The 14421-nt window shown below is 36.0% G+C and overlaps 1 protein-coding gene across 1 annotated transcript in view; it reads left to right on the top strand.

Annotated features, from left to right (window-relative positions):
* POLN (DNA polymerase nu) overlaps nt 1-14421 on the top strand; it is an 83144-nt gene that overhangs the window by 15299 nt on the left and 53424 nt on the right. Inside the window, exon 13 of the mRNA XM_014895179.2 lies at nt 13613-13670. Coding sequence (XP_014750665.2) covers nt 13613-13670 — 58 coding nt within the window. The remainder of the gene's footprint in view (nt 1-13612; nt 13671-14421) is intronic.

Below are 14421 nucleotides of genomic sequence, written 5' to 3'. Positions count from 1 at the left end.
GTTCCTGGCAAGTCCTGCCTGGAATGTTGACTTTGGAGTTCTGACAGAAAGCTGTCCTAGGGGATTCTCACCCTCACCATACTGGTGACTTCTGTAGCTCTTCTTTCACCTGTCTTCACAGCTCATGTTTCATTTGCATCTTCCTACTCTCATGGTACATATTTCCATACAATTTGTCATCAAACAATTTATAGGAAGTGCTTATGCTTTTTGTGGAGTAAAAATCAGTGTTTAGGATTCTGAATTAACAACAGAATGGGGAAGTGTTACTGCCACTCTCGTTTCTCATGCACCCAGATGGGAGAAAGTGAGAGGAAAAGATGATCATGAAGGTCACAGTTTGCTGAATTCTCTGATGTGATACACAGGCATTTCCAAGTCAGAGCTGAATAGACAACTGTCTTGAGAAACCACATACAACACAAAGTGACCTTTGGCCCATCTTAGTAAAAAGGACATGAAATCTATTTTTCTTAAAAGTTGTTTTTCTTCAAAATAATGCTGCCAGAGTTAGCATCCAAGGTTGCCTAAGGCTGGCTTTTCCTTCTAAGGAAAAACATTGGCATGTTTTTTTTTTTTTTGTTTGAAATGTTTATGGAACTTATACCATCTGTTTCTGAATCATTTATTGATATAGAAGATATACTGCAGTCACTTTGCTAAGTGTTAAAGGATTGGGAAGATTCTTGCCAGAAGTCATAAATATTGGAGATATTTTTGCGGTTACTATGATATTATGTCAAATTTTAGCTGAGTTTTTGCTGTGGTAGTTTATTTTTAACTGTTTTAAAATGCTTTAACAAGTGATGGAAGCAAAAGATAAGTGTGAATCAGATACTGTGAGAATTCAAATGGAAAAGCATCCCATATTCTGCAGTGCTTCTGAGAGATGGGATTCCAAACAAAGGTTTCTTTATCATCTTTCTTTTGTTTTGTTGAGGTAATGGATCTATCTGTCCTCTGTCCTTTAAGGCATTTAATGGAGTTCAGAAGGGATTTGCTTATAGGTTTGAGGGGAAATGACTAGACATGGGATATAGAGCAAAATTTCTTTTTCAGATAAACTCTGTCATCTTCTCTCAGACAGTTCCACATTTGATATATGGATGATGTATATTTTTGGCTTTATGTGGGTTTTTCTCAATAGATGAGTTTATTCACATGAATTTTTATAACTTTCGTGTTGTAGCAACTTGGAGGGGGTTTCTTAGCAGCACTTTACTTCAGTGGCTCTCCATTTTGGTTTAACTGTGCACTTCCTTTCTTTTCATTTGGTTTCTTCCTCTGCAATAGTGTGCTGTATAAATCATGTGTCTTCACAAATAACTGTTAATGTATTATTGCTGATACATTTGATCTTGCAGTCTCCTGTTATTACATTGTAGATGTCTATTTGCTACTTTTGGAGAACCTGAGTACACGAAACATAAAAGTAAATAGAAACCCTAAAAATTATTTTATAATATATCCATATGCTAGTTGTTTTTTTTTACCTCTGTGATGGACTGCTTATGACTCTTGGGGAGTTTAATTAGGTTTATTATTTAAATGTGTTATTTTCAAATAGTTTTTGTATAAATGTATTAGTCTTGTCTGCATTAGGATGCTCTTTGATTATATTGCTCATAGATAACTTTTCTATTAGATATATTTATGACATTCATAAAAGCTTGTTTATGTTATCCAAACCCACCTCGAAATATCTCTTTTCAACCTCTCGTGTTTTAAAGCAGAAATAAGTCAAGACACAAGTGGAAAAGCATAAACCCAATTAAGATCAAGCCCCTTTCAGGATGAAAAGAGAGAAATCCTAAGTTGAGATATAAAGATTGCATAAAATTAGATGTTATAATTTAGTTAAAGATGTAAATTTCAGTGGTAGAACCAGATATTCTGTATTAAGGTTTCTTTCCTCCAGGCTTCTGCAGCAGAGAGAACAGAAATGCTGCTAATGAGTTCATGCTTCTCTACTTCAGAAGATGTTTGCATCATTAAACTGAAAAACATAAAGTGGTGGGAGGGTTTCAGGGAGCATTTCCATGCTTTTAGTAACAAAAAGTTATGCAGAAGATAAAAAATTTTCACCTTCTTGGAGCAAGTGGAAAAAAATTAAAAAGCATTCCTGTTTTCTTCAGGAAAAATGCTTTCACAGCTTGTCCAAAAAGGCAAAGAAATAATTTAATTTATCAGTCAAAGAAACATGTTAGCCTATAATTAGGACATCAGGAATGTAATTTGAAAGGGAGACTAATTAGGGCATGTTGAATGTTAACATGCTTAAGGAAAGATCATAAAGACCCTGAAATATTGCATATATCTCAATCTCTTCAACAGATACAAGATTTTCTGGTGGTGAATGCACAATAGAGAATTCCATGCTTGTTTATTAGAAAATGAGTGTTGCAATTAGTGTTTGGAATATGAATAATGAATTTACCCATCTGGTTTTCATTCTAAAGGGAGAGACAATCCCTTGAAGTAGAGGCCCCTCTCAGCAGTTGCCATCCAAAATGAGTCTGTTCTCTCAATTAACTTAGCAAACTAGTATTTCTGATTATCCATACTGTATCCGTGTTATTTCCCCTCTGGGCTAGTTTTTTGGAGTGAAAAAATTTCTAATTTTCTCTGAGATAAATTGGAAATGTGGTTTTGGCATAGTTTTGGGATTGTTTCTGGGCAGTGTGGATGGTACACCGCTTGTTTGTCTCCCTCTTGTAGCAGAATCCCAACAGGTTTTACATCTTGGCATCCCCACATGTGCACTCCTAGCAGGGTGGTCTGACAGAATTGTGCTACCAAAGCTGTCGTGACAGCTCCAAATTTCAGGCATTTTGTCCAAGGCCTCATTAAGGCTGCAGGCTGATTTGTGATACTATGAATATTCTTTCTGAAAGTTTGAAGTCTGTGGTCACAATTGGATTCCAGCAGAAACAGAATGCTCTGCAAAGGTGTTTCCAATAGTGATGAGATTCTGCACTGTCTTGTTTTATCCCTGCCCCTTTTTTTCACAGCTTTTAGACGGTTTGGCAGAGGCTGATGCAATGTGAGGAGTCAGACACCAAGTCTGGGAGCAGGGATATGTTTGTGTTTTGCTTTTTTTTTTAACCCTCTCCCAGAAATGAGCTAAAGCCTTGTCTGCTTTTGAAACTGCACTGATAGGAATAAGATTTTTGTAAACTTGTTTTCATACACTATCCAGCTGAGATTATTTACTTAAAATGGACAAATGGTATGGCCCTTACATTTTCATTTATCTTGGAATGTGTTTTCTGTTTGTTTTAAAAGTATCTTTATTGGAAAACACTGGGGACAGAGACATGTCAGACGCATTACAGGTTCATATAAAACATCTTGTCCGAAGTCTTCTAAAATATCATCTAGGCTAACAAAATCATTTTTAGGTAAGTGTTCCCTAATGTGGGCTTTGCTTATAACAAGGGTGGGTTGTCTTAATGGATATGAGAATATGTCTGTGCTTTCTTGGGCCTTTGAATTAAAGCAATTTAATATTGTATTTTCTAGTCAGTACAAACCCCTGTCACTCAGATGAGCTGATGTGCTGTTAGAGAAAGCCAGAGTGTGCTTGCTGATTGTTGTGGTTGATTGGTGTTCTCAGAGCATCTTTTGCATTCACAACATATTTTCATGCCATATTTCTTTTCAGTATGCTTATTCCAATACTCCTGAGTCATTTGGTGATTATGACTGCACTAATAGCACTAAAATAGTATCTCATTTTATGAGTAGAGTTATGATGTTTTTATAGTCTCTTTTGTTGTTGCTTAGATTTTTAAAAAGTAATCTTAATGAAGGCTTTAAGAAACTATATTTACAGTGCTGGAAACTGAAGTTCTCTATTTCATCTTCCTCACTCATAGCAGGTGAAGTTTTAGGATAGGAAAATTGTACTTAAAAGTGAGTGAATGGGCATGTTGACAAGACTTTGGTCCAATTACATTTTCAGGATGGCATTTTACACTTAACATTGCAATAGGAAGTTCTTAGGTAATACTGTGACAACTGTAGTGTAGAAAGTCACTGTTGTTCATATCATAAGACTCATATCTGATGCTTCAGAACATCATGTTTCGATTTATTACCCAAATACAGAAACAAGATTTCTTCATTATAGACCTGTGTTCTCTCAGCATCTGGGCTACAGTGTCCTTTTCTATGATATATGCACGTCTTTGGCATTCTCTGTTGTAATGCTTCTGATTTGTATAGATTGATTTATCTCATGATGAGTGGGTGTATCCAATAAATGGACACTTTATAGCATAATTTAGCTCAGTAAAACTTGTCAGATGAAAGCATCATCTGGGATGTAATTCTGTAAAACAAGCAGTTCAATCCTGTCCTCTTCTCTTCTGTTTGGGATTATCTTTATCTGTATAATTGTTCTGTGTGTCATTTAAAGAAATGTAATGTGCAACTGGTATAAATCTTCTTCCTTGCAGTAGTAGCATGAAAGATACTTGCATTTTATTTATGCAGGATAAGGTGGTCTGTCATGATTTCTTCTACAAGCTAAACATAAGCACAGAGATAAACAGAGCAATTAAAACTGACAGCTCAGAAATGAAAGATTCTATACAACTTGGAAAAATAACAGCCAGAGTAGTTTAGCAGATTATGAAATATTGACTATGGAGGCTGAAATCCTCCTTCACTGTTCTTTAGTTTCTGGCTAAAGAAATTCTCAGAGAAGCTTAGATTTGTAGAAATGGGGTGAAGAAGTTCCTCTAAAATCTTCCTATGCTTGGAGAGATGACAACACTGCATACTTCTACTTGTTTCTTTAAAATTAGAAGATAATATATTTCAATTCAGTATGTATAAATTAAATTGTCAGCACTTGAGCACTTACTGCTATTGAGTGGGTGTTGTTAAGGTTGTTGGTTATATTCTGATTCATTTTATCCTTTAAATGGCCTTTGCCAGCAATCCTTTGGGAATGCTCCAGGTAAAAGTCAGAGCTATGATTGTGTTTTAGAAATTCATCTTGGAATAAAACTACTGCTACTGTCAGGTTATTTTTCTCTATAATATGAATGTGATTGGAGCACAGAGCTAAGAAGAATGAAAATTAGAATCAACCTTGCAAAAAAAACTTGTTTTGATTAATGTAGCTTTCACTACCTTACAAATTGAAAGGTGTTTGAACGTGAAGTAATTATAGCAAAACTTCTCTTATGCCTGAGGTTGGCATATGCAGCATCCCTTGATGTCTCCACTGGTCACAGTCACTGTGCCTCTGTAAGCTGTGAGGAGTTTCATGGAGCCCATGTCCTGCTGAGGTAATTTTTACTGTCCTCATCCATAAGACAGTTGCTCAGACTGAATCTTCAGCAATGTGCACAAATACATATATCATCCTTATATTAAATTTCTCTGTGTTTATTTGTTATTAAGTTTTCTGTTGGAACCTCTTGTGAATTGATTAGGATTTTAGATATTCTGCCTGATTTCTTTTTTTCTTTGTTTGTTTTTTGGTGTTTTGTTTTTTTGTTTTTTTGTTTTGTTTTCATTTGAAGCATTCCATTAGAGGTAGTTCTAGATGTACATTTTAGGAACTACTCAGAGCTTGGAGACTTATGTTCTGACAGGACATTTAAAATAAAAGTCTCAGACACACAAATTATGTCTTGTCTTACAAGCTCTCAAAAGAGGAAAGTGTAACTATAGCTCTCTGATGGCTGAATTCCTGTTTGCAAGGACAAAATAGGCAACTCAATCTCAGCATAGTTTTCATTATGTTTTAACGTAGCAAAAATATTTAAATAGTTTATTTTTCTATGTAGTGTTCTACTGTACAACCTTCTTCCGATTTGTATCTAAGAAAAAATAAAAAGATCTGAGAGGTCTGAGAAGACCAGAAATGAAGAATGATTTTAAAAATGGTTTATAGGGGAAGATTGAAAGTTAGATAGATTGAGAGAGACTTCTTGTCTTGGATGGACCAGTTTTCACATAGTAATGATCTTCCAAAGCTTTGTCATTCCAAAGAAATTCAGGAAAATTATCTCAGTAGCTCTACATTCCTATTATATTCATCTTTCTCTGCTGACAATTGTTTTTATTTCTGTGTCAATAAGTGGAAAATTTGCCAATTCTTCAGTTCATTGTTCAGTTCCTTCAGCAACGTTTCATAAAGCCTTAAGAAACTTTGTGCAGAGGTTTAGACATGGATGTGCTCTCTCAGGTTGGGAACAACAGTGGGAAAAAAATAGTGGTTTGTAAAAGAGCTGCTGAAGATGGGCAGAATAGGACACAGGTCATCTTGCTGACATCCGTGTGACCTTGCTGGCCATAGTTCTCCTGTCCCAGCATGATCATCCACTGGCTCTGACTCTTGGGAACTTACAGTTAAGGACCACTTCTGTAAAGTCTGGAACTGTCCTTTCCTCATTGAGAGTAAAGAGATATTACTTACTTAGGTTTCCTTTAACTCCTTCAACCAGCCTCCTGTTCACAGACTTTTAAGAGGAATTCCCTGCTAACATATGCTCAGTAAATTCCTCAGTATGTGGAACAATCTTGTTTGAGATGCTAAATTTTGCCCTTTTCATAAAACAACCGTTACATCTTTTCTTTTAAAAGTAAATTCCTCCAGCCTGGAAATCTTTTAAATTTTTGTGTGGTTAGAGGTCTGGTATTTGTATCTTTGGACAATATTCCCTTGACACTGTTTACTTTAAAGCTATAATATGCAGCTAATCTACAACTATACGGTATTTACTATCTCCAGCTGCCACTCAAAGGGTTGTTACCTCTATGCCTTAGCATTGGCTTTTTTTTTACCAAAACCAAGTTGTATCTCCCTAGAGTTCATCCCAGAGTTTGAGCTTCCCAGTGTAACAGAGCTAGTATTCTATGTTTAATTTTCTTTCAGGAAAATGAAATTAAATAAGGAATAAAATGTAGTCAGTTTATATATGGGAAACAAAAGCAGTCTTTTTCTCTTGAAAAGTTGCAACGAGCTGTGTCTATCCAAACTTCCTTGCTTGCTGTACGAAGGTGAGTAATCTGCCACTATAAAGCCAAGAATCTGGGCTGAACACATGATTTGACAAAATTTGTCACAGAACACAGATTTTAATCAAATCAGTGAATTAATTTTTTTTTTCTATTTTAAAAATCATTCATCAAGACCTGTTTGATGTGCCACGAAATCTTTATTACCTGAGATCACTGCCAGGTCTAAATTTCAGGGAATATGGTAGAAAGAATTAGTCGTAGGAAATCACACTATTCTTAGGGCCTACTCTCTGAATCAAGTCACGAATTTTGGTTGTCTTCTTTTCCTTCCTTGTGTTCACATCTTTCCAAGCTGATTAAGCTTGTGGGAATGGGATGAATAACTTCTAAGCTTCCCACTAGTCTGATGTCTAAAACCTTGATAATTCTTTGCTGCTGGGTAAGACAAGAGGGGAGTGCCTTACCTTTGACTGATTGTTCTCTGCTGAAAAGTGGAAACTAATAGTAAAAATGAAGAAATCCTTCTTCAGAAGTCTGCGTGATTCTGTGGTTTTTGGCAAGGAAAATAGATGTCCTTTATTTTCCACAGGCCACTAGGTGGCAATTGCAGACAAGTCAAGATTTGCTAAGGAATGCATAAACACATCCATACCAGGCTGGCATTGCTGGTGACCTTGTTAATTTTCCTGTTTTCTATGTTTATTGAGATACATGCCATATTTTAAAAATTAGATCTTCAGACTGTCTTGAAATTGTGTTTCATCTAGGAGTCACAGAAAGTAGCTGTTTGCTCCTTTAGAACTATAAATTAATGCTGCTGTGGACAATAATTAAATGTGGCAATTTTCCGAAAGATGTTTTTAATTATTTTTGCTGTGTAATTTCTCATGAGTGAGTTGCCTCCAACTTTGGAGGTACCAGATAAATTGAGTGAGATGGATTTTGTGCGTGCCCTCAAGACTCAGTCTTTTCATTCTGCATTGCAAAGATGCTCTTCTGGGCAGGGTGCAGTTTTCCTTGCTAGTTCTCCTATAGCTTTGGCCTATAACAATGGAGCAAGTGGAGTGTTGATGGTTAAGGAAGCAGCTCACTGAACCTGTGCTTCTCAAACTGATCAAATGAGATGTGAGAGTGCAATTTATCACTAGGTGTAGTCTCATGTAGAGCAAGAAAAGACAACTGAAAATTAAGGAAAAGGAGTGAGAGAATTTTCAGGAAGTAAATAAACCAGAGGGAACAGTAAAGTACAAGAATTAAAAAAAAAAAAAAAAACAAAAAAAACCCTGGCAATAAGAAATTTAAAAAATGCAATTAGAAATTTGGAATATAAAGCTTAAAGGAGTTGTCATCCACCTATCTATTAGCATTGTAATGAAATCTGGTCTTACAGACCAAAGTCTTACTTCTGCTCTAAAAGTATTACAATGCTAGTTATCAAACAAATGCCATGGATTTAAAAACTTACTTTGTGTTTCATTGTCTAGAGCTGTGTTTGTGTTCAAAGAGAATAGTTGTAGCCTAATTATTCTAATAAATTTCCTGGAGAAGAAGTTACTGAGAGAAACTGCAGAAACTTTTGTTTTGCAACGCTTCAGTTTTTGCTGGAGTGCTACATTTCACTTCAATTTTGATGTGTACTTCTTATGTATGAGGAAATGATTTCCTGAAGCAACATCTATTAGAGCAATTAAATCTAACAAGATCACAGTCCCAGTAAATTTTATTACTTACAAGAAATGCAACTAGGTTCTGCTATTTGTTGGTACTGGTAGCCACTGGAAAACAGTAATTCCTTTATTTTGCTCTAGTGTTTGGCACTGTGCCTCACTAACAGCAGGTGGATTGGTCACCACATCAAAGGATAAGTACTTGATAACTTTACCTGGTCTAACTCCTTCCTTCTCTCTGTTTGGTCTAACTCTGGCTGTTTTTTAACTTCGCTTGTGACATATCCATCCTGTTTACATTTATGAATAGATACTCTTATCTTAGTAGTAAATTTTGCCTCTGTTTTATTTTTAAGTTAGGTCTTAGAACAGTGGGGGAATTAGTCAGAATCAAATGCCCAAAACAGTCAGCAGCCACCTCTGTGCATTCCCATTTATTTCAGTAAATACCTGTTCCATTGCTTTGTTCCCCTCCCTGCAGTTTGTAGGTTTTCAGAATGACATATTCCATAGAGGTTTAGAAATGCAGGTATGGGTCATTATAGATTAATGAGCCATTTTCTAGTAAAAACCAAAAAATGCTTATAACTATTGATGCTTTTGTATACAGACATGGATGTCTATTCTGAGAGTCGCTGGGGTTGACTGAGGTTACTTGTTCAAAATAACAATTTATACCACTGAAAATGTAAATGGGGAGGGAGAGAGATGTAGGGGTTAGCTGAATCCATATAAAAAACTGAGAGAGGAATCAGAATATAGGAAATATGATCAACAACCCTACCAATGTAGAGTAAGAAATAATGAAAATGCACCACCAGCCTCTGTGATTAGGTGAAATCTAACTACACTGACTTCAAAGGTAACTTATCCAATATATGTCTGTATACTGTAGTCCTTGGAAAGAACTGAAATAACATACTAGGAGGGAATAAAAAAATCAGTGGCAAATGAAGATGTAGAATTTTGGATACCAAGAATAGAAAGCTCAACAGAGTTTAACTGACAGAGAAGAAACTCATAAAATTGGGAAACTGTCTGTTTGTTTGATTTTGATTAGGTATTATTTCATTGATAATTCAACTCTCCTTACATATAGTGACTCTCCTTATGGATTAGAGCGTCGTTTATTCGAGGCTTGAAGCTATGTTTGTGAGGCTTTAAGAGAGACATCCAGAGTCCATCAGTTCTGAGCCTCCTTGCCAGGACTGCTGGAGATTGTCTGTTGAGGGTTTGAGTACCTCCAAGGGTTGAATTTCTCTGGGCAGCCTGTTCCAGTGTTTGACCCTGACACAGCAGAGAAGTTTTTCTTACGTTCAAATTGAATTTCCTATAATGGTTTCTGATTGTCACCTCTTGTCCTGTCATTGGGCATCAGTGAGAAGAACCTGGCTCCATCTTCTTTACGTCCTCTCGTCTGGCATCCTGAGTAGAGGACAAAGATCAGTTTCTTGGACTGCTGGTGATGCCCTTCCTGATGCAGCCCTGGATGCTGTTGGACTTCCTGAGTTCAAAGGCTCATTGCTGCCTCATGTTCAACTTGTTCTTCACCATGATCCACAGATCGTTTTCTGCTTTCCAGACTGTGAACTCTGTGTGGGACCCTGACAGCCCATTTTCTCCGGATGCCTGAGGCTCCTCTGAATCACTCATGTGACATATTAAGCACTCCTCAGGGTTTTGGATCGCTTGCCATCTTGCTGAGGTTGCATCAGTCCTGTAATCCAGGTCATAGATGGAGCTGTTGGGCCTTATTTGCCCCTGGGCTGCTCCAGTAGTGACTGACCTCCAGCTGGTCTTTGTGCCACTCACCAAAGCCCTGTGCACCCGCGGTTCAGCTGGGTTTCAGCCCACCTCCCTGTCCACTTATCTACCTTGTACTTCATCAGCTTCTCTGAGGCTTTTATGAGCAAGTGTTTTGAAAGCCTTGCTGGAGTCAAGGTAAACAACATCTGCTGCTCTCCCTGCATCCACAGAGCTGGTTACTGCATTGCACAAGGCTGTCGTTGGTCAAACATGATTTCCCCATTCTAAATCCATGGTGACTACCCCAGATCATCTACTTTAATATGTTTGCAAATGTTTTCTAGGATTATTTATGCCATCATCTTCCTAAGAACTGAGGAGAAGCTCATTGGCCTGTAGTTTTCTACTTCTTCTTGTCCTTGTGGAGGATAGGAGTGACAGTTGCTTTCTTCAGAAGTCTCCCCTGATCATCACAGTCCTTGAGAAATATTGAAGCTGGGATTTTGGCTTCATCTATTCTTCTATCAGTTGGAACCTCTGGAAGTTAATTTTGGACTATGGTGTTGTTTTTATATGTTTTAATTTTTTTTTAAATAGTGCTAGGATTTTCTTGTTAATCATCTACTAGAATAGCTTAACCATTTTTTTTACCCTCACTCAGAAACAATGAAGTATTGTAATAGTTAACTTCCACAACCAGATTTTCCACCACATTGTTTCAAGCACTCCTTCTTGTCTGTTGGAACATGATTTTTCAGAGTCAATTTTGTTTCTCTGTAATACCTAACAAGTTGTGCATACCCTTTTCTAACATTAAGGGATAACATTCACATCTCAGATTGGATCTGTGAAGATTTTGCACAAATACTTGAAATGTACACATAAAAGCAAAAATGCAGGTTGTATTATGGTAGCCCAAAGTGGTGATAATCATGTGCCCAAGCCACATTAATTTTCCACTTTTGATCTAATAAAACAGTCACCTGACTCAAGCAGAGGAGAATTTGATATTTGGAAGACTCTTGTGAGATTGTCTCCTTATTTTTCAATTCCATTAAATATCTAGAGTAAATTTATCTCATCAAATTTGATGATCTAAATCTTAGAATACATCACCTCCAGGGGAAACCTTAGGACAACTTGTCAGTATGTGTCTTATACAGATAGGTTGAACTATCCACTGAAGATTCCTGTCTTTGCTGGCTGTAGAGGGATTTTACACAGCTTGTTTAAACCAACAACTTGCCTAAAATTAATTAATCTAAAATTAGATGGGAGGGATGTGCTAAACTATTCCAATGGCTTAAAGATGAGCATTACAACTCTCAAGTTTCTTACCTCTTTTCTGAAGATCTAGTCAAATTATGGGTTGTTAACTAATTTATAAGTGAAAAGACATTTTGCACTTGTAGTTACTTATTAGTGTTTTCCAGAATTATTAGTAACACTTTAAAAATTGCATTGAAAGTAGACTTTGTACATATGCTCTCGATGAAAACGAGATGTGTAGTGATTGACTTTTACATTCTTGATAGATTCTGAAATACTTTTTTTAAAAATTCACTTTGTTCAGAATTTTGAAGCTAATGAGAAGTAAAAATATCACTGAGAGTAACTATGAACAGTTTTTAATCTGTGCTGGAAATTACCTGATTAAGTACACGTCACAGTACCAGTGTAGAGCTGAATGAAAAGCCCCTCTATATCCTCTGTTAGAATGGTTCTGTAAGTCAGAATTAAATTGTTTTTTTAATGTGTGTAAAATTAGGCTCCCACATTCATTCATGTCCAGGTATATGCAAAAGGACTAAATTTTCTGATTTTCTGAGGATCTACTAGATTCCATGGCCACTTAGACTGCATATTTTTCATATGAATGAGCACTAGTTCTCCCCAGCTTGTTATTGGTGGAAATCAGTAGTTGCCAATAGGAGTGTTAGTTTTGTGTACAGATTGAATAACCACTTGCTTCAAAAAATGATTTTAAAATATGCATTACCATAAGCATTGCCACAACTGTGTTTTTAAATGTTTCTAGAAGCTAAAGAATAAAATATTCCATCTGGCAAGTGTTTATTCTGGGTATAGATGGACTGAGAGCAGCATTGCTAGTTTTAACCATGCTGTGAAAATATTCTGTATGTTATATGGTAGTTTCCTAGCTCTCTCTCTGTAGGGTGTTGTGGCAGGTGTTCAACTTTAATACATTTGATTGTACATCTTTAAGGGTGGTACTAAGACTAGGAATGGTACTGTTGTGGTTTGGGAGTTTTGTCTTTTGCTTCTGCTTTAAATTTCAATAGCTTTTGCTGTCTGATTACATCCCTCTTAAGTTTAAAATAACAGTTTTTGAGTTGAAAATTGCATAGAAAATGATCATTCTGATTTGGAAATTATATAGCACTATTCCCACTCTCTGAACTTTCAGTATTACATAATATTAGTATGTACATCTAATTCCTGAACCACTTGCAAATTAATTACGTGGAGTGACAAAATCAGAGCTTGGTACATTCTCTTGTCATATGTTGCTTTTCTAGATAAAGAGGCATATTGGCACAAAATAACAGAAAGGATTTGTCGTGTGCATCTTTGGTGCTTTACTGGAGGTGTATGAACCCAGATCTGGAAAAAAAAAATCTGCTTCTGATCCTAGTCCTGCATGTTGGTTGATAAAATTAGCTCTAGTTTTTAACCTGGACTGATGTGCTGAAGACAATAAAGGGTTCCTTATTTATTTTATCATGCATTTTAAAAAGTAGGAATAGATACTAGAAAAAATACAAGAGGCTGAAGAATATTCACTTCCTTTAGCCTGCAGGCAGGATTCACGTGTATTCTTTCCTCAGAAGTAATGCTATATTTAAAGTATATATCAGAAGTGAACTATATCTAAAGGACACACATTAAAATAAGAAGAAAATAATTTTTATTGGATTACTAATTATCTTCTATGGTGCATCTAGAGATTAGGCTTTGGAATGGCTGCAAGTGAGTAATTGTTCTTAGAAGCTTCTAATTTTCATGGAAGAGCAAATATTCAAAAGTGTCTGCAGATGCAGAATGTGAAGATTCCTTTGGAAGGCAAAGTGGTTAATTTTTCTTACTATGTGGGAAAATCTTGTTGGCACTAGTATCACTAATGCTGGTAATAAACTGTTTCTAAACTTATTTTAATGAACTTGCACTTACTAAATGTTTTTATTCTTCCTTTGTAGAACATTCAAGGTATTTCTAAACATCCAGTTACAATTAAAAAGAAACAGTACATAAAAGGTAAACTGTGTTTTTATTAAGATGAAAAAGCAGTTTTATCTAATTATTTTACTGAGTGGTATTATATTTTGAAGCAGACTGATAGGTCCATCATTAAATATAAGATGATGATACTTTATTATACATTAACATTTAAGCCAATTACTTTTTCTGGTTGTTCCTGAAAAAAATATTTGGTGTTTCAGCACTGATTTAAGTAATTTCAAGCTTTTAAGTTTTTTTTTTTTTGTTTCTCTCACTTTTTCCAAATGAAATTATGCATCTTAAATATCCTGGGGATGATTTTGTGTGTGTTCAGCTCATAAGGCTCTGCCTGAGTCAATGTTTAGGCTGGGTCATTTTAATCATAATCACAACTAACACCAGTAGTTAGTCAGATGTGTTGTTTGTGATAACAGAAGTGGTTATCAAAGAAGACAGATGGTTCAGAGAGAATCAAAGTTAAGTCTAGAAAAGCATGAGCCAAATGATAAAGAGAGAAACCCACAGTACCAAGCTCAAATATAAGAGAGAGATTTTTGGAACATGCATTCTCCTCCTTGAATCCCTACAGCTGCAGCTGGGCAGTGCTGCTCTGTGTGGTGCTTGGTTCTCTGCTAAGGGCAAGCTTTGCCTTTTCACAGCTATTCAACCCTTATGTTGGAAATAATACAGGCCATTAAACAGGACGCTATGGAAAATAATGTAAAATTTTGAATGTAGTTTTATTTTATCTACATGAGTCATTTTTTAAAGTGTTTTTTAAAAGTTG

Source organism: Sturnus vulgaris, chromosome 4 (assembly GCF_052056855.1).
Source record: "Sturnus vulgaris isolate bStuVul1 chromosome 4, bStuVul1.hap1, whole genome shotgun sequence".
NCBI classification, from domain to species: Eukaryota; Metazoa; Chordata; class Aves; order Passeriformes; family Sturnidae; genus Sturnus; species Sturnus vulgaris.
Note: the sequence above shows the minus strand (reverse complement) of the source record. Positions and strands in the feature narration are given on the sequence as shown.